This window comes from Vitis riparia, chromosome 15 (genome assembly GCF_004353265.1).
Source record: "Vitis riparia cultivar Riparia Gloire de Montpellier isolate 1030 chromosome 15, EGFV_Vit.rip_1.0, whole genome shotgun sequence".
Lineage (NCBI taxonomy): Eukaryota > Viridiplantae > Streptophyta > Magnoliopsida > Vitales > Vitaceae > Vitis > Vitis riparia.
This window is the reverse complement of record NC_048445.1, coordinates 9,217,527-9,241,328: the sequence shown is the minus strand read 5'-3', so window position 1 is coordinate 9,241,328 and position 23,802 is coordinate 9,217,527. Positions and strand designations below refer to the sequence as shown.

At 37.4% G+C, this 23,802-nt stretch overlaps 1 protein-coding gene across 1 annotated transcript in view; it reads right to left on the bottom strand.

The window, feature by feature from the left end:
• LOC117931802 (glycine--tRNA ligase, chloroplastic/mitochondrial 2) overlaps nucleotides 1-23,136 on the bottom strand; it is a 106,569-nt gene extending 83,433 nt beyond the window's left edge. Inside the window, exons 1-6 of the mRNA XM_034852871.1 lie at nucleotides 22,826-23,136; nucleotides 8,694-8,744; nucleotides 8,118-8,185; nucleotides 5,170-5,251; nucleotides 4,992-5,055; nucleotides 166-221 (exon numbers count right to left, since the gene is read on the bottom strand). Of these exons, the coding sequence (XP_034708762.1) occupies nucleotides 166-221; nucleotides 4,992-5,055; nucleotides 5,170-5,251; nucleotides 8,118-8,185; nucleotides 8,694-8,744; nucleotides 22,826-23,080 (576 nt within the window). The 5' untranslated portion in view covers nucleotides 23,081-23,136. The remainder of the gene's footprint in view (nucleotides 1-165; nucleotides 222-4,991; nucleotides 5,056-5,169; nucleotides 5,252-8,117; nucleotides 8,186-8,693; nucleotides 8,745-22,825) is intronic.
• Nucleotides 23,137-23,802: the final 666 nt, after the last annotated feature.

The following is a 23,802-nucleotide window of genomic DNA, read 5'->3' as shown; positions in this document are numbered from 1 at the left end:
GATATGGATTTCATGTTTTATTGTGCCTGCAACCAAGAGGCATTGCAGCAAAATGCAACAGAAAAGGTTAAAATGGATTTTAGTAAATTGGTATCTAGACACCAAAAGAATTGAAGTAATACGGGAAAAATATAAATAATTCAAAATCGAAAGCCAAGATGTTACCGGGCTTTCCCAGTTGTCCTCCACAAAACGTATATCATGTTCATTAATATTAATACCTGCCATGCATACAAGCATCAAACATTCAAGCTTGGAGTTGAAAAAGACAAAACAAATGCCAAAGAATGAGGACCTAGAGATTGAAATATCTTCTAGTATGAACTTTATAATTACAGTAAAACCTCGATAAATTAATAAGCTCATTTAAATAATAAAATCTTATGGTCCCAACTTGGGCCAGTGTACTAAATTAATAACCTCATTAAATGCATAAGATGACAATTTATTTAAAAATCCTTAAGGGCCCAAGGAAATATAAATTAATAACTAAAGAAGTGCATTAAAAAAATAGCAAACAAAAATTTACAATACAGTATTGAATGACTATTTATAATTTCAATTTTTTTTTATTAGAAACGAAAAATATATTATATTAATGATAATAATAGTAAAGGTACAAGAGAAGGATGAGAGATCATTCTAGCAAAATACAGATTTTGATCAAAGTAAGAAGACACCCCTTTATACAAAACTATATACAAAGATAACCCCCAACTATCTCAAACTTTTGAATCACAAACCTCAAGCCAGTTGAGTTGTATAACACTAAGTAGAACTCCTCTAAAAGCAACAATACAAGAGGCCCACATAGAGGAATAGATGTGAAGTAAATCCAACAACAACCCTTCCAATCTCCCCTTATCCTCAAAAATCCTAGCGTTTCTTTCTTGCCACACAATCCACAATAAAGTGTAGCAAGCAATTTTCCAAAGTGTCTTGCCTCTGATTGAATTTCCTAAACCTCTAAAAGTAATAATCATCATGTCTCCAATACTCCTCAATGGAACCCAATCCAACCTTACTAGATTGAAGAGCTTGTAACATAGCCTAATAGTTAATGGGCAATGTAGAAAAAGGTGGTCAATCAATTCTCCTTTTCCTTTGCATAAGATGCACCACTGAGGACAAAGAGATTTGTAAGGTCTTCTCAACTAAAGCATGTCACTGGTGTTTACCTTTTTATGTGCTACTAACCAAGCAAGGACCTTAACCTTTGAAGAGGCTTTTGATTTCCACAAAAAACTTGGCCAAAATGAACATGACATGATTTGAGAAATTGGACTAAGGCCAAGAAAAAATATTTTACAGTAAACAAGTCTGAGGAGGACAACGACCAAGCTTTTGAATCTACTGCAGAAGGAGACAAATGCACTGAACTAAGGGAAGACATGAGTCTCTGAAGGAGTTCAATTTCTGTATTAGTGAGATTGCGACAAAAATTAAAATTCCAAAATAGTGGATAGGACTTGCCAAGGACAATTAAGATGTTGAGGTTTTTCACAAAAATAACTCTATAAAGACTAGGGAATTGTGGGCACAAAGGTTGGTCACTCCATCATAAATCTTCCCAAAAACGGATTCTCTCCCCATTCCCCACCACAAGACGGATATATGGGGAGACATCCTGAAAAACTTATACAATAGCCTTACATCTATGTGACCATCTAACCACCATGTTGGCATCCCATCCATTAGGATATGGCCCATAGATACACGCAATAACTTGATGCCAAAGACAACTCCTTTCCCTGGGGAATCTCGAAAGCCACTTCCCTAAAAGAGCACGATTTCTCAAGGAAGTCTTCCCACTTCCCAAACCTCCCAACTCTTTTGGCCTATAAACAACATCCCACTTAATAAGATGATCTTTCTTTCCTTCCCCCGACCTTGACCAAAGGAAATCTCTTTGCAATTTCTCAATCTTTGAAGTTATTGATATTGGAATCTAGAAGGGGGAAAGGAAATAGCTAAGGATGTAAGATAGACTTGACTGAATTAAGGTAACCCCCCCCCCCCCCCCCCCCCCCCCCCCCCCCCCCCTTAAGAGTGACAAAAAGGCATATTTCAACCCATCCAACCTCCTCAAGATTTTGTCAACCACTAGATCCCAAAAACCTATCGTCTTTGGGCTCCCTCCTAAGAGAAGACCCAGATAAGACAAAGGTCACTTTGACGCTCTACAATCAAGGATTGAAGCCAAACTGGACAACAATTCCTAACTTGTATTAGTACTGGATAGGGTGTGTTTTTCTAAATTGATTTTCAATCCTAATACTTGCCCAAAAACCAATAGGATTAGCTCAAGGCTTTGTAGATGTTCTGAGGAGGCTAGAGAGAAGAAAATGGTATCATCTGCAAATTGTAGTAAAGACACTCTAGTCCTATCCCTTCCCACGACGAAGCCCTCAGTTAACCCACTTTCCTCTGCTCTAATCATCATCTTGCTTAGAACATCTACTACTAAGGTAAAAAGAAAATGAGAAAGGGGGTCTCCTTGTCTCAAACCTCAAGTGGCCTTAACCCAACCATTTGCATTTCCATTAACAAGGATTGAAAAACTTGTTGAAAACAAGCATCCCCTCATCCGAGATCTCCATTTTGGGTTGAAACCCTTCCTTTCTAGCACATGGTCCAAAAAGCCCCAATCCACATGATCATAGACCTTCTAAAAATCAATTTTAAAGACCACCCCTTCCTCCCCCGACCTCCTATTCTCATCAACCACCTCATTGGCTACCAACACAGCATCCAAAATCTGTCTCCCTTCAACAAAGACTCCTTGAGAACTAAAGATTGTTTCATGGAGGACTCTGCATAATCACCTTAATAAGACCTTAGCAATTATCTTATAAAAACTTGTAACCAAGCTAATAGGTATGAAGTCTGATATCTTAAAGGTTTGACTCTTCTTAGGCACTAAGGCAATGAAAGTGGCATTAGTACTTTGATTTATTACCCCATTATTGTGGAACTCTAGAAACACCCTCATGAGGTCCTCTTTGATCACATCCCAACACTCTTAATATACTATAATAATGAACTCGATTCAACTCTTTCACTAAAGCAATACATCTTTGAAACATTTTTATCTTTTAGATTATTAAGTTTTGACATCACATCTATTCCTTTTAGGAGTCTTTCTATCTTCTACAATTAATAATCATCTCTTCTTTTTTAGAGTTTTTTAGGCTTCTATATAATAACTGATGACCACATCTATTGTTTTTTATTTCTAAGTCATACATATATGAGTATAGTACAGTTGAAACATAATACTCTCTCTAAATTAAAAAATATTCATTTACCGATAAATTAATAACCTTACTAACATAATAATTTCTTTTGGTCCCAAGAGTATTAATTTTTATTTAAAACTTATGTTTTATAAAATGTTAAAAAAACTTATTTTTTATTAATTTTTTGATATTTTAGTTATTTGCAAATAACTTTATCTTTTTTAATATTTTAAAATAAAAAAATAAAACTAAAAAATTAGAATGATATGTGTATTAAAAAAAAAAAAATCGAGTGCTCATCAATTTTTCTGTAATTTTTTAAAATAAAAATAATGTCATAAATATGGGAAAAAACTAAAAATAAAAGGATAATATAAATTAAAATTAAAAGATAAATGTGGACCATATTTTTCAAAAAAAAATCACCTCCACTCTTTGGCTAATCCAAGGGTTACCTGGTTTGCAGATTTGGATGTTAATGTAAACAAACCATAACTATGTAGCCATATTCTTGATAGATTGACCACAAATAGCATATCCAAATTATAAGAGAGTCCATAGAACCACAGTTGCAGGATTAAAAATGCAATGATACCATAGTCCCTAATCAAAAAAATGCAATATCCTAGGTTCATCTCCTGTTAGTAACTACGTCAGCTAAACTCATCACTAAGATTCCACACTCATATGGCCACATCTAGCAAACAATTGATTAATAGATAGATAACCATCAATATTAAGGGAAACGCTTATAAGATAACTATAACACCAACGATCTCCATACATGAAACTTCAAGTAGTTAATGAACATTAACGCCCATAAAATGTGCATGGCTAGGATGTTCACAGCACCGGACATCAGGATGAAAAGTATAGAACTAAAGAAATGCATTCACAAGAATTTGAAAGTAGCCGATTGGAATAAGATAAGGAGAAAATGACAAAGATAATTCTGGAAAACTAGTAAGTACACTGGTAAGAAATAGTGAAACAATCCAAGTCAAAGGTGCTACAGGAAAGAAGCTGAGACCAAGATAGACGTGGGTTTATATAGTGAAGAATTAACATGTCCGCATATAAATCTGACTGAGTGTGGCCTACTGATGCAACACATACTGCCAAGGAAAATTATTTGTAATGGAATTATCAGATATTTTTACTTTTTGAGTATAAATATGTGGGAAGTTAATTTTGGCATTATCGCATCTGAATAATTTTGGAGAATAACTGATTGTTCTTTTGTTGTTCGATAATGCTGACTGGAGTGTGCAATTCCTATTATTATTAAAATTTATTGTTATTTTGGGATTACCGTTTCAAGTAAGATGAATGTTTATAAGTTCCAAACTTATAAAAGAGATTACAATGACTTTTTTTTTTCCTCTTTTTCTTGTTTTGCCTTTTTTTTCTTTAGAATCAACGAGACATTAGATGCCCTAGTATTTAAAATTTTTGGCAAACAAATCTTAAAGTCCTTGAGAAGGTTGTGTTTGTTTCTTTCCTCAGAAATAGCAATATTCATGTAGACAAACTCTAAGAGTTGAAAGAAAAAAAAAAGGCTTTATCAGTTGAATATTGTTGAGAGAATCACTTTTATATACGCTACTAGCAGAATGAATATGGCATGAGCAACACCATGTAATATTTGCAAGGATCTTCTAACCAAAAAAAGGTCTAATGTCTTATTTATAGGTCAAAAAGCAATTTTATGTTTCAAATGACTGAAATAAAACGAGAAAATGCACTCAATACCTAAAGCTGATAAGCTACGAAGAAAGAGGTCTTGTGAATTTCCAGGATCAGGCTTCAAAATAACCTGTGAATCAACACAGAAGGAAAGTGAAAATTCATCAACAGCTTAAATGCTAAATTGAACCAAAAAGAAAGCTTCATAAATCATCAAAAATTGTATGATCTAATCAAACTAAACCTGAAATTGAGTGTGGCGTTGGAGCCTATTTGGATTTTCCCCAAAACGACTATCATCCGGTCGAATACTAGGCTCAACATACCTAGCATGAGAAAACCCACATTTAACTGTTAGACTAGTAAACTTTAGGGACCTTCCTATCCACTTTAAATATGGTAGTCAAAATTAAGGATAATTTCTACACAGTAAAAATACAACTAGAAAAAAGTCAATTTGATGCAAGCCTAGCAACAAAAATATGTGACACCATTTTGATCCTTGGCAACACGTAAACCGATATGTTTTTTTTTTTTTTTAATCAGAAACAAAATATTCATTGATATGAATTTAAACATATAGATGACAGATGAGGAATCCTTCCCAAGTTTACAAAATTTTATCAAAAGAAGAAGTGGATAAACTTTCTCTAGTATATTAAGAAGACCAATACATCGATATGGTATCACATAAGATTATACAAGGAAAAGCAACTCAACACACCATAGGAGTTAAAATACTTCTACAAAAAGAAATCAAAGCATTGCTCCTTGCTTAACCCTACATCAATATTTTAACTCTTTTGATCTACACACCAAAAACAACTCATTATTTTTTTATAGGAAACGACAAAGGAATATATAGATAAAAAGGATGTACAAGAGAAGGATGAGGAATCCTCCCACCAAAGAAAAACAAAACTACAAGGAATCAAATACAAGAAAATACGAAGTAAAAACAAGCAAAAACAACTCATTATCCCCATGAAAAATGACACTCAAATCTCTTTCCAACTATATTGCAATCATGATTCTTGTGTTTGGGAACCCAACTTGTAGATGTTTTGACAAGTTTTCAAAAAAGGGGAAATCTAATAAACTCTGCGCTCTCACACACCAAGACACTCCTATGAAAAAAAAAAAACACCACAAGCATTGCACATAAACATGATGTTTTTAGTAAAAAAAACTTTGGTCACAATAAAAAGAAACTATGCCAATATTAACCACAATTTCAAGAAGTTAGACAAACATATGAACCAGAAAAGGTAATAAATTTCCTTTTCGGACATAACAACATATCGAAAGCATGAATTTTAGTAACTAAAACCAAAGTATGATTTCCAAATAATATTTATGTATTCATCAGATATATTTATAGCCTACTTATAGCGTTTAAAATGGGGGAAAAGAAAAGAAATTCCTCTATTCTAAGCCTAGAATTACTCTACTCAATCAACCATAAATTACAAGAAATAAATCAACTACTAAATCAGTCACTAATTACAAGAGATAAAACAAGTCAATTGTACAAAAAAAGAAACAAAAATTATTACATTGATTCTCCAACATTCCCCCTCAAACTAATGAGTAAATGTTTCTCATTTCCAACTTATTTGTGATATATTAGAATGGTTAAGCTACAAGTCCCTTAGTCAATATGTCATCTATCTTTCTGAGGATACATAAGGGGTGCATACCAACCCACCATCTAATTCTCCTTGATGAAATGACAACCAACTTCAACTTGCTTGGTTTGATCATGTTGAACTGAATTGTGAGCCATATTGATAGTCGGCTTGTTGTCATGGTAGAGCTTCATAGGACCTTCTCAACTTACTCTGAGATCACTAAGAATATTTTTTTTCAAGAGAAGCTCACATAATCCATGGCCCCATGGCTTGAAATTCTACTTCAATACTTAACCTAGCAACCACACACTGTTTCTTACTCCTCCCAGTTACAATTCCCTCTCAAGAAAGTACAGTAGTCAAATGTTGACCTCCTGTCAATGGTTGATCTTGCCCAATCAGCTTCAGTATAAACCCTGAGTGTCATCCTTCTAGTTTTCTAAAACAAAATATTACTGTCAAGAGTTAACTTCAAGTATTTAAGTATCCAAATAACCGCCTTCATCTGTATACTTCATTGGGATTATGCATAAATTGCCTCACCACACTCACAATATATGTTATATCAAGTTTAGCATGTGATAGGTAAATTAACTTACCAACTAAGCATTGATACTTCTTCTTTCTCTCAACTAGGGGACTCTTTAGTCCTTTATCAAGTTTGTGATGAGCCTCAATAGGTGAATCTGTTGGCTTACACCCCAACAGTCCAGTTTCTCTAAGGAGATCTAAAATATACTTTGACTAGCAGTATTGTCCAAAGGTTTTTCAGCAATGTTGGTGAGATTAGCTTAAGGTTTATACCCTTGATTTCCTCCTCGGCCTCCATTTTCTCTATAAAAAATGGAGACTTTCCATTGAGTTGCCAACATGACTTTCTAGCATGTTTCAGCTTTCAGCAGTAAGTACACCACTGAGAGTCCTTATCACTCGACCTTTTGCTTCATTCCTTCCCAAGTTTAAATATAGCTTTGAAATTCTCCTAGAATTGAGACTAGGTTTCAGCGTTTATGATTGTTTAGGTAGTAGTGGAACAGACATCAAATTTTTCTGTCATCACGGGCTAATTTGAGATAAGAGGAGATCACTATAATGAGAAGGACACACACCAGGAAACAATAAACATAGAAAAATGAGTTTTGAACTAATCCCTTGAACCAACATGAAAGCCAAAAGGATACACGAACAAGTCCAACAACTAAGGCTGGAAAAAAATGGGACCAACATGAGCAATTGGAGCCAATAGAAGGAAGAGGAAAAGAGCTACTAAGCAAAAGGCCTTGATACCATGAAAACAGAGAATAATTTCTAAATAATACTTCTGTATTCACTGGATATATTTACAACTATTTATAATGTTTACAATGGAAAATAATAAAAGGAAAAATTGCCCCATTTTAGGCCTGGAATTACTCTAAATCAACCACTTATTAAAGGAAATAAATCAACTAATAAATCAGTTCCTAATAGAGGAAATATCTCAAGCCACCTGTACAGAAAAAGAAATAAAAATTATTGCACTGATCCTCCAGAACTAACTTATATCCAAAAGCATACTTACGCAACATTCCATGGTTCTGGACCAAGAACCCTCAGGAATGTTAAAGGATTCATAGTCCCAGCTCCAACCTGGTAAACATAACCAAAGTCCTAAAAAGTCAGATAAATAGTTTATAAGAAGTGTGATAATTTAAAATAACGATTAGAATAATAGATTCAGCAAGTCAAACCACTTTAACTAGAAGTGAAGGATGGATTTTAGTTACAACAAAACAATATAAATACACATGCTAACTAAAGATACCCACATACATCCATGTTTCTCAGCACCTGTAAAATAATATATTGATGGACAAGTAAGGTTACATAGGTTATAGACTAAAAGCGATAACTCCAGTATAAATGATTGGACATTACATCTATACATTTTAATAATTTCTAAAAGAAAATCCTTATGAAATTAAATTTTCCCCTGCACTTGTAATACATCAGACAAAACCCAGGAACAACCAACAAAAATATGAAATCTGGCATCAAGGGATAAGGACAGTAAAAAGGGAAAGGAATTTATCAAGGTAGAAGTAGATAAGAACAATGTAAGCAAAATTAGTGAAAGAAATATAGCCCTGATCGTTACCTCAGTGTTGCTACATTGCATTACAGCACAACCAACTGAAGCCCAATATTCCTATAGTGTTAAAAATAAAACAGTATCAAATGAATAAAAAGATAAGGGAAAAACACATGACAACCTATGATAAAGCTTTCTGAAATGAAATGACCAGGCAAAAAAAATAAAATAAAATAACCAAAAATAATAATCCACTCTCTACAATGGCCACACTAAACACAACTAGAAACCATGATACATTGAAACAAAACTCCCTTAACATTATAGTTATACCTTATGTAACTCTGTGACAACCTAAGTTTATTCTATAGTGATCATCTTTTACAATACCAGAATTTGAAATCTTTTTTTTATAGGTTTCTTTTATAGACAAAGGCATGAATTAATAAACGCCAAAAACAGGGGGCGCACCCTATGTATATGGACAGTATACACCAAAAGCCCATCCAGGCACCAAAAAAGAAAGAGAAGACCTAGAGAATCACAATGCTAGCCACAATAAAGAGCATCCAAAAAATTCAGAAAAGAAGGATCATCCAACTCCAAAAACTGTTGAGACCACTCTATCAGTGATCGGATAAAGAGATCCTTCAAACTTTGGTCTGACAACTCTTCCTCTTGGAAGGTCCTTCAGTTGTGCTCTCCCCAAATACACAAGAAAGGACAAGTCATAACCAATCTCCAAACTGATCTTTTCTTTTGCCCTAACCCTTGAATTTCCATTCTAGAAAAAGATTTCTCACTAAAGCCAAGAACACTCACACCAAACCGAAAGTTGTTAACAACAAAGTCCAAAACTCCTTTGTCTTACCACAATGAATCAAAACATGGTCAATTTTTTTTTATAAGAAACGACAAAGGGATATATTAATAGAAAAAAGACGTACAAGAGAAGGATGAGGAATCCTCCCACCAAAGAAAACTAGTCTACAAGAAACCAAAAATAAGAAAATACACTATAATAACGAACAACTTCTCTAAGCTAAACAACCCCATCGGAATTACACGCCGCTAACCAATCAAGTTGTAACACAATAAGAGGGGTTCCCTTAAAAACCTTGGAACAAAAAGCCCAAAGAGAAGCAAGGAAAAAAATAGAATCCCAAAGACTCTCTGAATTCCTTGTTTTATCCTCAAAAATCCTCGCATTTCTCTCCCGCCATACAACCCGAATTAAAGTTATGCACGCAGCTTGCCATAAAACTATCCCTCTCCTCGATAAACCAAAGTCACTATAAGTGATGGATAGCATGTCGGAAATGCTCCTCGGGGGAACCCAATCCATCTTGGCTAACTGAAATAATCTGTGTCATAACCCCAATGTCAAAGAACAATGTAGGAAAAGATGATCTGCTGATTCTCCATGCCTCATGCACAACTTACAAATATCCGGACTAAGAGCTTTGTAAGGTCTTCTCAATTGTAGAAAGTCATTAGTATTTACTTTCTTGTGTGCCACCAACCAGACAAAGGACTTAACCTTGAAAGGGACCTGAGAATTCCAAACAAACTTAGTAGGGAAAACTGGAGGAGAATCATAGCAATGAGATAAGGCAAGAAAGAAAGACTTAACTGTAAAAAGCCCTGAAGAAGATAAAGACCAGGATCTCGCATTTGGAACCGAAAATGTCAACTGCAAACAATCAAGTGATCACATGAGACTTTCTAAATCTTCTATCTCAGGATCGTATAGGTTGCGGCGAAAGTTAAAGTTCCAAGAGAAGGGACGAGTAGATCAGAGAATTGAAAAAATGAGAATATTTTTATCCGTGACTACTCTAAATAGACTTGGATATTGGGAACCCAAAGATTGATTCCCCCACCACAAGTCTTCCCAAAACCGAATTCTATCCCCATTTCCTACCACAAACCGAGTAAACTTGGAAAACTCCTGAAAGACTTGTGTAATAGCCTTCCAAGGACAACGATGTAACCATCTTACTATTGTGTTGGCATCCCATCCATTAGAGTGTGATCCGTAAATGCTTGAAATAACCTTATGCCATAGAGCTGAACCCTTCCTAGGGTACCTCCACGACCATTTCCCTAAGAGTGCGACATTCCTTAAAGCTATCTTTCCAAATCCCAAACCCCCTATTGCCTTCAGCTTACACACTACATCCCAACTAACAAGATGATCTCTTTTTCCTTCCCCAACCCCTGACCATAAAAAATCTCTTTGCAATCTCTCAATCTTTGCAGCCACCGAAGCAGGTATCTTAAACAAGGAAATGAAGTAGCAAGGCATGTGGGTGAGGCAAGATTGGATAAGAGTTATCCTACCTCCAAAAGATAGAAAAGTCTTTTGCCACTCATCTAATCTTTTCGAGATCCTCTCAATCACAGGATCCCAAAAGCCACAAGCCTTGGGATTCCCTCCCAGAGGAAGACCCAAGTAGGGAATAAGCCATCCAGAAGCCTTGCAATCTAGCAATTCGGCCAACCTAGAAAGATGATTCTGTTCAAGATTGATGCCATAAATGTTACTCTTGTCAAGGTTAACCTTAAGCCCAGAAATTTGCCCAAACACTAGCAATAAACTCTTGAGAGTCTGCAAATCTTCCTCACTAGTGTTAGAAAAGAATATGGTATCATCTGCGAATTGCAAATGGGACACCCTTGTACTATTCCGACCCACCCTAAAACCCTCTAACAAATTTCTTTCGTCTGCTCTCAACAACATCCTGCTCAGTACATCTGCTACTAAAGTAAACAAAAAGGGGGATAAAGGATCACCTTGTCTTAAGCCTCTAGATGCCTTGACCCACCCTTTAGCGTTTCCATTCACTAAGACTGCAAAAGATACCGTGAACAAACAGCCTCTCATCCATTTCCTCCATCTAGGACTAAACCCCTTCTTCTCCAACACATGATCCAAAAAATCCCAACTCACATGATCGTAAGCCTTTTCAAAGTCGATTTTAAGAACGAGTCCTTCCTCCCTGAACGCCTTTTCTCATCCACTATCTCATTGGTTATGAGAACTGCATCCAATATTTGTCTCCCTTGAACAAAAGCGCCTTGAGTAGAATGACTAGTTTCGTGTAATACCCCTCTTAAACGTCCTGATAACACTTTGGCTATTATCTTGTAAAGACTAGTGATCAAACTAATAGGTCTAAAGTCTGAGATTTTCTTTGTCATGCTTTTTTTGGGCAATAGAACTATGAAGGAGGCATTAGTGCTTTGATTGATGATCCCACTACTGTGAAACTCTGTAAACACTCTCACTAAATCCTCCTTGATCACATCCCAACAATCTTGAAACACTGCAATGGTAAAGCCATCAGGACCCGGCGCTTTATCCCTATCCAACTGAGAAATGACCTTATGAATCTCTTCTTCAGTAAAAGGGGAGTCCAATATAGACGCACTCTCTTCAGATATAGGGGACCAATCTAAGCCTTCAACTCTCCATGGCTCACCAATATGACCCGAGTAGAGCTTTTGAAAGTAATGTAAAATCTCCTTTGTGATGCTCTCTAAATTATTCAACACTACTCCTCTTTCATTTTCCAACACCTTGATAAATTTCCTATTTCTCCTTCCATTAGCCACTTTATGAAAAAACTTTGAGTTACAATCCCCTTCCTTAACCCATTTCACCCTGGCTTTTTGTCTCCAATGAATTTCTTCCCTCAAGATTAATTCCTCTAACTCCCCTTTTCTTAAAGCTCTTTGAATTAAAAATCCAGAACCGAGACCCCCACCTTGCTCAATGACATCAAGGTTAGCTATATCTTTCAGGATGCTTTTTTTCCTTTCGTTTCGCTCTCCAAAAGAAACCTTATTCCACTCTTTCAAATTGGTCTTAAGAAATTGTAATTTCCTCATGAACTTGTGGCATTCCCACCCAGTTCCTTGAAAACCTTTCCACCAACTTTTAAAGCACTCTTTGAAGTTAGGATGTTGCAACCACATATTCTCAAACCTAAAAGGTGTTGGGCCCCACTTGAACGGGTTGGTTTCCAAAACAATCGGCCAATGATCCGAAGTTCTTCTAGGAAGAACTTCTTAAAGGCTTTAAGGAAAGGAAAGCTCCCACTCATTTGAGTAAAGGAAACGGTCCAATCTTATACACACGGGAGACTCTTGCATGTTTGACCAAGTGAATGATGCATTCCGTAAGGGTGGATCAAGCAATTCACACTCTCTTATAAAATCATCGAAGTCCTTCATGCTTGAAGTTAGACTAGATCCTCCCAATTTTTCTGAACTTCTCCTTATGACATTAAAATCACCGCCTATGCACCATAACGGAAAAGAGATACCGAAAATGTCCAACAACTCCACCCAAAAATCCTTCCTAAGTGAGGAACTGTTTGGGCCATAAACTACGGTCAGCCATAGAGGCCTGCAACCATCCAAAGCAAACTTGACTGAGATCGAAAAGGATCCTATTACCACCTCCTCACTGCGCGATTTATTGGAGTCCCAAATGATCAAAATCCCACCTGAAGCCCCACTCGCCGGAAGAGCAGCCCAATCCTTATTTCTGACCGTCCAAATACTACCCACAAACCTTCTATCACACTCCTTTTTTGTTTCCTGGATCATCACTACATCCAGGTTCTCTAACCTCAGGAAATCCTTAACCACCCTTCGCTTCTTCCTTGATCCCAAACCTCTGGTATTCCAACTAATTATTTTCATAGAAAAACAGTGCAGCCCCTAATCCCCAAACTGGTTCCAACAGGTCTCACAAACCTATAGAGCGTCTACTCTTCCTCCTGGAATATACCTTGATATCTAGAGAGCTTAAAACCTCACGCACTTTAGCCATTTTCCTAGGAAATAGGCCTTCAATTTGGAACTCGCCCGATGGGGATACTGCATCATCCCCCTGACTGACTGTAACCAGGTTAGACACCTCACTCGGCAACTTGGGTTTAGACTTAAAGGGATTGAACCTCTCGGGCAACAGGTTTGAACAAGCAGGCTGGGACACCACCCCAACAAGGATTGGATTGCCAACACAATTTTGACATAAAGAACCATCATCGTCATTTTTGGATAAAAATTCGGGAATTACTCGATTTTCCAAAGGAAATGGAGACTGAAAGACTGAACTAAAGGAAATGTGAGCAAAAGGGCTTAGTAATGGAAGAGGAGGTGCCGACCAAGAATAAATGGGAAAAGAAGAAAGGGGTGACTGAGAAGAAGCAGATGAGATTACTTCCACATTTTCCGCTACCGACAATCCACAATTCCCCAAAAAGTTGAGCCCTTTACCTTTGATTTCTGTACTAGAAGGCAAAAACGTGACTGAAGGACCACGAAGATCAATCCCCGCTCGGCCCAAAAATCCTTCTCTATCTTCTTCAAAAAGTGATTTGCGTGCAGCCTCTTCGCCACTAGTCGACGAAGCCCCTTCCTCCGAACCCCACTTTCAATTCCTTGTCGATCGGCAAAAGAAGATAGGACTCGCATTGGCTCCTCGTTCCTTCTGAGCTCCCGCCCCGAAAGCCTCCTCTAGAATCTCTTCTCTGTCTGACAATGGCTTCCCAAACAAAATAGGCTCGCTACAGCTTCGAGAGTCATGTCGGCAAACGGAACTTGGCGGAAATAAGGTATTCCACAGCTTCTTTGAACCGAGCTTCATTTCCTTCACTTCCTTCTTCACGGATCCTCTCGTCTGAACATCAGGATCAGCTGGAACTCCTTTCCCCTTTCCTGCTGCAGAGACTCCTCTTCGTAACGATCCCTGCTCTCCATCGGGCTTCTTTTCTCCTGTTCCTTGGGCCACCCTCAACGGGCTTTTTAAGTTGCAGCCCATTTTTGAAGCAGTTAGTGAGCTGAAAATGGAGAGAGTCTAGGCCTCTCTCACAAAGGCCCGACCATTCTCGATTGTGAGGGCCTCATTCCCGTCGGTCGAAGCTTTGCCCACCGCCGCTGTCCCCTCAGGCCCAAAGATTAGTTTTTTTGAATTCGAACTGAACCAGTTGTTCCCCATACTTTGATCATTTTTACCACGTGTCCCCACTGGAAGAGCTTCAGTCGAACTCCTTTCACCTTCCTTCTCATTTCTGCCAGTTTCCCCAACACGGAAACTACCTCCAGTCGTTGATCTGTCCCTCTCCTCACGCCTTCCACCACCTGTCCCCGGATGAGATTCAGAACCCTTCCAAGTCGACTCACCCATTACCCTGTCTCTCCTAGCCTCTTCTTCTCCAACCACTACGACAGAAATAGTGAACACCCAATCCCTGTCTATCACCTCAATCAGAGCTGGAAGAACTGACCGTTCCTTCATTACAATTCTTATCTTCGCCTTGCTTAGATCAAACAATTTCAACGTTGCTAATTAATTTCAGTCACCGTCCCCCACTGCTCCACTATTTTCTTCAGGTGTACCTCAATCCAGAGATGAAATGGCAAACCCCGTAGCTCAATCCAACCTCCTCTGAACTTTCCCTCAACAACTGAATTTTCCTTTGGCGACCACCTTCTCAATTGAACTGAAATCCCTCTCTCAATCTTAATAAATCTTAAATCCTAGAGAAAGAGAGCTTCATCTATCGTTTCTACAAAGATAACACCTTTCCCACCTGAGAAGGGCACAATCGTAGCCACTCCTTTCTTCCTTAAGCATCTCGCCACAGCTCGGCCAACCTCAGCCCATTTAACATTATCTTCACTACATTCACACACCACGGCTCGCGCCCACCTCCCAACAGGGACAAGTCCACCTCTCCTTGACCTTCATCTCTGACAACGTTTGCAAAAGACCGGTACAGAGGACCCACGTGATTGTGGGTAAACCTTACCTCTCTGTAATGTCTTCCTTTTCCAAAAGCATTCGATGGGGAGACCACCGACAATGAAGCCAGAGCTTTTTTTAGACTCTCTCAACCTCTGCCCTTCTCGCCCTCAGGAATAACCAGAAAGGTTGGTTTTATGTTGGTAGAGAACTCCGAAATCATAATGAACCCTCTGTGGTTGTTGAAGGAAACTTCCGACAAATGGACGCAGAATTTTCCCCTGTACTTTTTGTTGAACCCCAAGTGACTCTTCAACTCGATGGCTTTCGTCAAATGTTCGATCAACCACCCGACTTCTACCTTTTCAAATCCTAAGACGTAAACAGAACCTCTATTGTGCTCTGCAATCGAGCACCAATTTCCTCCGTGCTCAGCTTCCCTACTAACCAAGAAGGTCTTCCTCTCCACAGAGACCTTCAACGTCACCATTCTCCCAACTCAATCAGATGCAATACTATAACTGCCATAGTTACTTTTTTTTTTTTTTTTTTTTTGATAGATAAACAACAGAATATATTAGAAAAAGCTAAAAAAATGTATACAGGGGGTATACACAAAAGCCCAAGACAAAGAGCTGAAAAAAGAGAGGGGAAGAACCTCACCCCCCTCAAGTGGCCGCAAGCCACTCCAAAAAGCCTAAGAGAGAATAGGTATCCTCACCAATGTACACCCTAACCCAACTCCACAAGTTACATACAAAAAAATTCTTGAATTTTTTAATATCTAAAGACCCCCCCCCCCCCCCCCCCCAAAAGCTAACCTATTTCTTTCCTTCCAAACCGTCCAAAATATGCACAACGGAATGGAATTCCAGGTATTTTTTCTTTTTTTCCCCACAAAAGAGCCCCTCCAGCTAAGTAACACTTCTATAACTAATTCTGGGAACACCCACTGGACTCCAAAAATGGCGAGGGCAATCTCCCAAAGAGTCTTAACCACTGTACAATGTAAAAGAATGTGATTCGCGTTTTCCTCTTCACAGCCACACAAGAAACACCGGTTAGGGAGCTGCCACCCCCTTCTTTGAAGCTTATCCAAGGTGAGGATCTTCCCCCACAAAGCTTCCCAAGCAAAAAAAGACACTTTTGTTGGAACCTTATCCATCCAAATGCGTCTGTTCGGGAAAGCACAGGCTGAGGACCCAAACAGCATTTTGTAAGCACCCTTAGCCCCAAAAACACCATTGCCTTCCCTTTTCCATCTCACAGCATCCTCCTCAGTAGAAGTCCTGAAGTCCCTCAGCAGATTCAGCATATTTCCTATCTAGTCCAACTCCCAATCATTGAAATCTCTAGCCAATCTGAGATTCCAACCTCCTTGACCCAGGCTAGAGTCCCACACTTCACTTACTTTGGCATTCCTATGACCCGCCAAGGTAAACAGCTGTGGGAAAGTTTGAGAAAGCGCCTCACTGCCATAGTTACTTGATATTCATTGTTTTCAAATACTTCCTAAAACTACGTCCAAAACATGGTCAATTGATTCTAGTGAAGTAGCATTTGTAAAGATAGACTCTTCACTATCTTTACAAATGCTACACCTATTAACCATGGACCATCCCCTCTTCATTAACGTGTCTACTATTAAGATTTTCCCTCAAACTGCTCGCCAAGCAAAAAAACGAGTTTTAAGAGGAGCACATGATCCTCAAATCTCTTTAGCTAGGAATAATAAATTGTTCTCAACCCTTAAAGACTTACAATACGATTTGACACTAAATTTTCCCCTCCCATCATTCTTCCATACTAAGGAGTCCTCCCCTTCTTGTACTTTTAACGAAGGAATGTGTTCCAAGAAACAAGTCACCTCCTCTAACTCCCAATCTTGAAAAGATCTTCTAAAATGCAACTCCCAACAACCACCTCCATCCCCTTGCCTCCCCCAAAGGTCTGACTATAGCAGATTTGTGGGATGCTAGCCTGAAAAGAGTAGGAAAAAGGGCACACCAAAGTACACATAGTCAACCAATCAATGAAGTCAAATAACCACATTGGTCCTTCAACTATATACAACTTGGTTAAAGACAACAAGTTACAAAGAAACAAGGTTTTGAGCCATTGGTTAGAAAACTCCTTGTTATCAAAGTATCTTCTATTTCCCTCCTTCTAAATTGTCCAAAATAAGCACAAAGAGGCTACTCCCCATACTTTTTTCCGTTTCCTTTTAACAAAGTAGTCACGCCACCCTAATAGAGTCTCTTGTACAGAGGAAGGCAGCATATGCCAAAAAGGGAAAATAAAAGCTGCCACAAAATCCTCACTTTGTCACAATGTAACAGAATGTGATCAATTGGCTCTTGGATATGACAAAGAAAACATCTATTAGCCAGCATCCAGCCTCCCCTCTAAAACTGGTCTAGAGTTAGAGCTTTTCCCCAAGGTGCCTCCCAAGTAAAAAAAAACTCGCCTTAGGTGGAACCCACGCATTCCAAACAACCCCTATTGGAAAAGGCACTAATCTCCCACGCTTTGGAATGGAGTAAAGAGACTTAATGGAGAAAGTTCCACTTTTTGTCTCCAACCAAATCACTGTATCCTCTCCTTCCCCATTCACCACCTCCTAGGATTTGAAATCTTATTAGAGCAACATACTCCAAAGTGAAGCAGATTTTTCTTTTTTTTTTTCTTTTTTGTTTTTTGGTTTTAATTCCCAAGTAATGCAAATTTGAAATCCTCAAAGATTTTTTTGATCAGTTTATGAAATCCTCAAAGATCAATCTCTCTTCAACAAAAATTATGTTTGTAGGGGGTTCACTCAAAGAACTCACACGGAAACACATGCCACGTGCCTTAATACATCCATAAAATTATTTTTCTTCCACCACATACCAAAATGAATTTTTTTTGCAACTTAAGCTTTTTAGATCATGCCCACGCATGGTGGAATGCACATATCAAGAAATACCACATTTGTTTTGAACCATAAACAAAGTCTACAAGGCAATTGAGAAGGGGTCCAACCTTTACATACAAAGAAGACAAGAGGATTACCCTTTTGGATGTTCCTTCGGTGGGCAGTGTTTTTTACTTGGTGTTGGCTAAAAGTAGGCCATATATATGATTGATTGTCCTCCTTATTTTGGGAGATGGACATTTTCCAGATGCGTCTCAATGCATCCTTCCTAGACCAGTTTCTAGACATTACCCATTCTTCTTGATGGTGTTGAATCAAGAAGTACAACAATAGACAAGAAATCTTTCAAATACATACAAGCATTAAGAGGAAGAGATGTTCATTCAGCTTCGAGAACGTCTGGCTTAAAATCAAAGTTTTTGAGTTTTTAATCAAAATTTGGTGAGATACGTATGAGTCTAAGGGATCCTAAGTTTTATCTTAGCTAGAAAGTTGAAGGCTCTAAACAAGGATCTGAATCGTTGGAATGGGGGGTGTTTGGCAATATTGCAGTTCACAAAGCATGTGTCTAGAAGCAGTAGTCATTGAGAAAGCAAGGAGAGGAACAAAGTTCTTTTGACTAATGAGTTGGCCCACTCTAGTTTGGAGGGGTACAATCCCATGATAATGCTTGAAAAGAAGTCTTGGAGATAAAATCTAAGGGTGTTGTAGCTCAAATATGTGGACTCCATATATTAATTGATGCCTATAGGAGGAGTAATTTCATAAATGAAGTGCACATAATACTTAAATAGAGAAACAAAAACACTAGAGAAGAATGAAAGATTTAAAGATGGTTATACCAGATAGAGAAATGAAGCAAAATAAAAAGCAGGAGAAGAAGCAAGTCACTATTAATAATGAGGACAATCATTAACTCTATGATAAGAGTGGTGAGAAAAGTGTTAGGGCATAAACCTAAAATTGCGATTGAATAACAAAAAGACTACTTAGATAAACCTCTGGGGGTCCGTTATCCAAGACTACTTAGAGTAGTAATGGATAAAAACATTCCTATTTCTTCAATTCTCGGATCCACTCGCCCCTTCTCTTGGAACTTTAACTTCCGTCGTAACCTTCCCGATTCCGAGATAGAAGATTTAGAGAGTCTCATGCGGTCTCTTGATCTTATACATTTATCACCTTTGGTTCCAGATAAGAGATCTTGGTCTTTATCTTCTTCAGGACTTTTCACAGTCAAATCTTTCTTTCTTGCCTTATCCCAAAGTTCTGGTTTGCCTTCAGTTTTCCCTTCCAAGATAGTCTGGAATTCTCAAGTCCCTTTCAAAATCAAGTCCTTTGTCTGGTTAGTGGCTCACAAGAAGGTAAATACTAATGATATGCTACAGTTGAGAAGACCCTACAAAGCACTTAGTCCAGACATTTGCATGTTGTGCATGAAGCAGGGAGAAACAGTAGATCATCTTTTTCTTCATTGCCCTCTGACGATGGGGTTGTGGTACAGACTATTTCAGTTATCACATATAGATTGGGTCCCTCCTAGGAGCATCTGTGACATGCTATCTACCAATTTTAATGGGTTTGGATCTTCTAAGAGAGGGATTGTATTATGGCAAGCTGCGTGCATTGCTTTATTATGGGTGGTGTGGCGGGAAAGAAATGCAAGGATTTTTTAGGATAAAGCAAGGAATTCAGAGAACCTATGGGACATGATTCATTTCCTTGCTTCTCTTTGGGCTTGTTGTTCTAAGGTTTTTAAGGGGATTCCCCTTAATGTGATACAACTTGATTGGTTAGCGGCGTGCAACTCCATTGGGTTGGCCTAACTTATAGAAGTTGTTTGTATCTAATTTGTAGTTTCTCGCATTTGTTTCATTGTAGTTTTGTTTTTCTTTGGTGGGAGGATTCCTCATCCTTCTCTTGTACTTTCCTTTTTATCAATATATGCCTTTGTCGTTTCCAATCAAAAAAAATAATAATAATAACAAAAAGACTAATCAAGACAACTAGGGCATGAGAATCCAATAAGACAAAAGAAAGCATTGATTATGATGATCCAAGAAACAAAAATGGGGCAAATAAATAGGAGAATTGCCTAGGGTATTTAGGAAACTAGAGATAAAAGATTGACTCTTTGCAATCTTGGGGGACCTAGAAGCTAAGCCATGGAAGAGATTCTTTTGATTTGGGGAACATGTCAAAAGCTTCAAAAGTGGTAGTACTAAGTTGGTTGATTCTCAAGTTTGTCAATATTTTGCATGGATATTTGGAAGAACCTTTGGGTCTTTGGCAATACATGGGCTGAATAATTTGAGCTTATATGGTATGGTGTGTGGTTAGAAGAAGTGGAGAGGAATTTAATGTTATTAGGAGGCCAATAATGCTTTAGATAAACTAGGAGGTTTCAAGACCTCATCAAGCATGAGAGATTCTAACAAAATATTCTTGTTGACCAATGACTGGGGATCAGGAAGTTCAATTCCCCAATATCATCTGACCAGTTTTGCCTAGACTTTTGTCAAGCCATTGCCTTATAGTGGTGAATTCCTATACAATTCAACATGGAACATTTCCCTTCTACTTTGAGAATATGCAGCCTCAACATCCCCAAGTTTAGGAACATAGTGAAGTGTTGGGAGAATGAGGCTTGCTTAGTAGGTAAGAAGGGCACAAATTTATGTAAATTCTTAAGTACATCAAAGAAAAACTAAAAGGTTGGAAAAAAGCTATTTTATAAATGAGATGATAAGAGTGTTATGATAGATGTCATTGTGTGGGTTTGTGATTGTGTGTGTGTGTGTGTTAGGGCTTTGTGTTACATAAAAAAAACCATTGCACTAGTGATTTTCTGAAAAAGTAGACTTTTAATTAAATTTCAAGTTGTGTTTCTCACTCTAAACCAATCACCATAGATCATGAAGGTGGTTCTTTATTTCAAAACTACTTTGACAATGCCTTAAGTAGTTTGTGGATTTCAAAATTAAAACCAAGCACAAAATAAAGTGATAAATTCAAGTTATTGTGTTTAAAATCATTGGGCATTGGAATTTTCCAAATTAAGTTTGTTGCATTATATACCAAGTGAGGAAAAATTGCAGCTTCACCAACAAGAAAGTAGAAGTTTCGCCTTTGATCAATTAAGAAGCACAGCCAAGATTGTTTTCTGTATTTTCCTTGCACCAAAACTCTTCTAGAATTCCTCTAACCTTCTAAGATTCTTTGAATTCCATAAGATGTTCTGGGTTTCAAAAGTAAACCTAAGATCTCTTAGGAGTTGTTAGCGAGACATTAAGAAGAGAATTTGTCATCAAAAAACCAGTTGTTATGTGTGAGGCAAATTGAAGAATTTTCAAGTTCATAAAATTATGTGTTCTTTTCAAATCACGCCTGCAAGAGGTGTTGCTTATGAGGAGCAGAAAGTTGGATGTGGTGGAAGGATGCATGTGATGTGCAAAAGGCTCAAGAGGAGCAAACAAGGTAGATGAAGTGCTATGCTTATTAGGTACAGATCTTGCTTGTGGGATATCATTAAGGCAATCCATGAAAATTGTCGCTTAATGAAGCTTGAGATGAAGTTAAAGGCATTCGATTAAATCTGTAAGCTTGAACATTTTTAATTCTTTAGTGGATGAATAGATTTATGTACATTCAGGTTTTCAACCACCCTGATGTGGCATCTCACATTTTTCATTTATCTATTTTGAATGATGTTCTAATTGATCCAAAAAAAATAAGTAAAACTGGAAAAGAAAAAAAAAATTAGATTTTGTTTGGTTGTTGGAAATTTTAAGAGAAGTATAACAGAAAGAAAATAAAAGGGAAAAATGGAAGCAAATAAAAGTAGAGGAAAATCATATAGGTATAATATTAATAAATTATTTTTTACATAGCTCTCCAAATTCATTTCTCTTATTTTCTGTCCTATATAAACAATGAAGAATTTGAAAATACATAAATTTGTAACTAAGTTTTATTATACTGATTTTCCTTCATATTTTTCCACAGTGAACCATAAATAGAGATTTTGGATTCCTTCCTACTTTTCTTTCTTTCCATTGTACTTTCCCCGATCCAAACAACACCTTATGAAACCAATAATAAATAATTCAGCGTAGCTGGCCATTTCAGAAATAATCTACAAATATTTATATGGATTTATCATCCCTCCAGGTCTCAATGCAATTTCAATTGGTATCAGAGACGAAGGATCACTTTAAGAATTTAACCGCCATCGTCAGAATCCTACAAGTTTTGAAACTAGTTTCAAATCAAACAGAGCGTTATCCTCTTTAGATGCCGAGAAAAGTGAAGAGAATTTCGCTTTCTCAGGTCCCAATTAATATTCAAATCTTCAATTCTTTCCTTTTTCCCGCACTTTCTCGGGAACTAAAAAGAGAAATGTTCTGCTTTCTCAGGTCCCAACCGAAGAAAAATATAACATAAAAACCTTAAATACCGTTTATTTTCCCATACTTCCTCGCGAACCAAACAGAGCCACTTAAGAGAAATGAGGAGTAGGTGTACCTGGAGGCGCTGAATCGCTTGTTGAAATGTAGGAACCGAAGCCTTATTTGAGTCAGTGTTAGGGTCGGTAGAAGAATTATGCGGGATAGCGGAGGTGGTGATCGCAGCGATGGTGGTTTTGGAGGAGCGAAGAGGAGTGAGGCGGGTGAAAGGGCTGCAGAGGCGGCTAGAGTTTCGGCTACGGAAGAAGGAGAAGTGAAGAGAGTGGTGGGGCTTGAGAACGGAGACGACCAAGGGAATAGCCAGAATGGCCATGGCTGTCTGGCTGAGCCTGTCTGGCTGAGTTGTGAGTTGAGGTGTGGAGTGATGAGAACTAATCCGGTTGGCTTCTATCCAATGTATCCATTGCGGTCAAAACCTAAGGGTTTAAGAGAGGGTTTTTTTTACTTTTCCATTCCTTTTTAATAAAAACTAAAATGTAATAGAAATTTTACATAAAATTCTTAATGAAGGGCAAATATGTAAAGTTATATTTTAAAAGTTCTCAAGCTTTTTTATTTGGGACAATTGTGTTTTGATTAAGATCTGGTCCATATATCTTACATAATTAAGCCCAACACCCAAAGAAAGTCTGAAATTGAGAAGAAGGATATTATCATTCATTAATCCCTAAAATACCTTTAACGTTACATATGCACATAATGAGTGTGAATTTCAATTTTTTGTGGTTTTTTTCTCTTTTCTATTCCCTATTAAGTGTTACTTATTTCTAATTTTTTTTCTTTTTCTTCCGATCTATATTTCTATTTTATGTCAAATAAAAAGCAATAATGTTTTTCTTTTTCTTTTTTTCATTTTTAAAGATATTGAATCTTTTTAATAAGTAAGGATAAAAATTTTGGGATTTTTCATTCAAACATTTTTTATCTTTTTGTATTTATCTTTTAGTTTAATTTTCATTTTAAAATTCTATTACCCTTTCATTTATACTTTTCTCTTATTTTTAATTATTTTTTATATTTTTTACATTAACCATA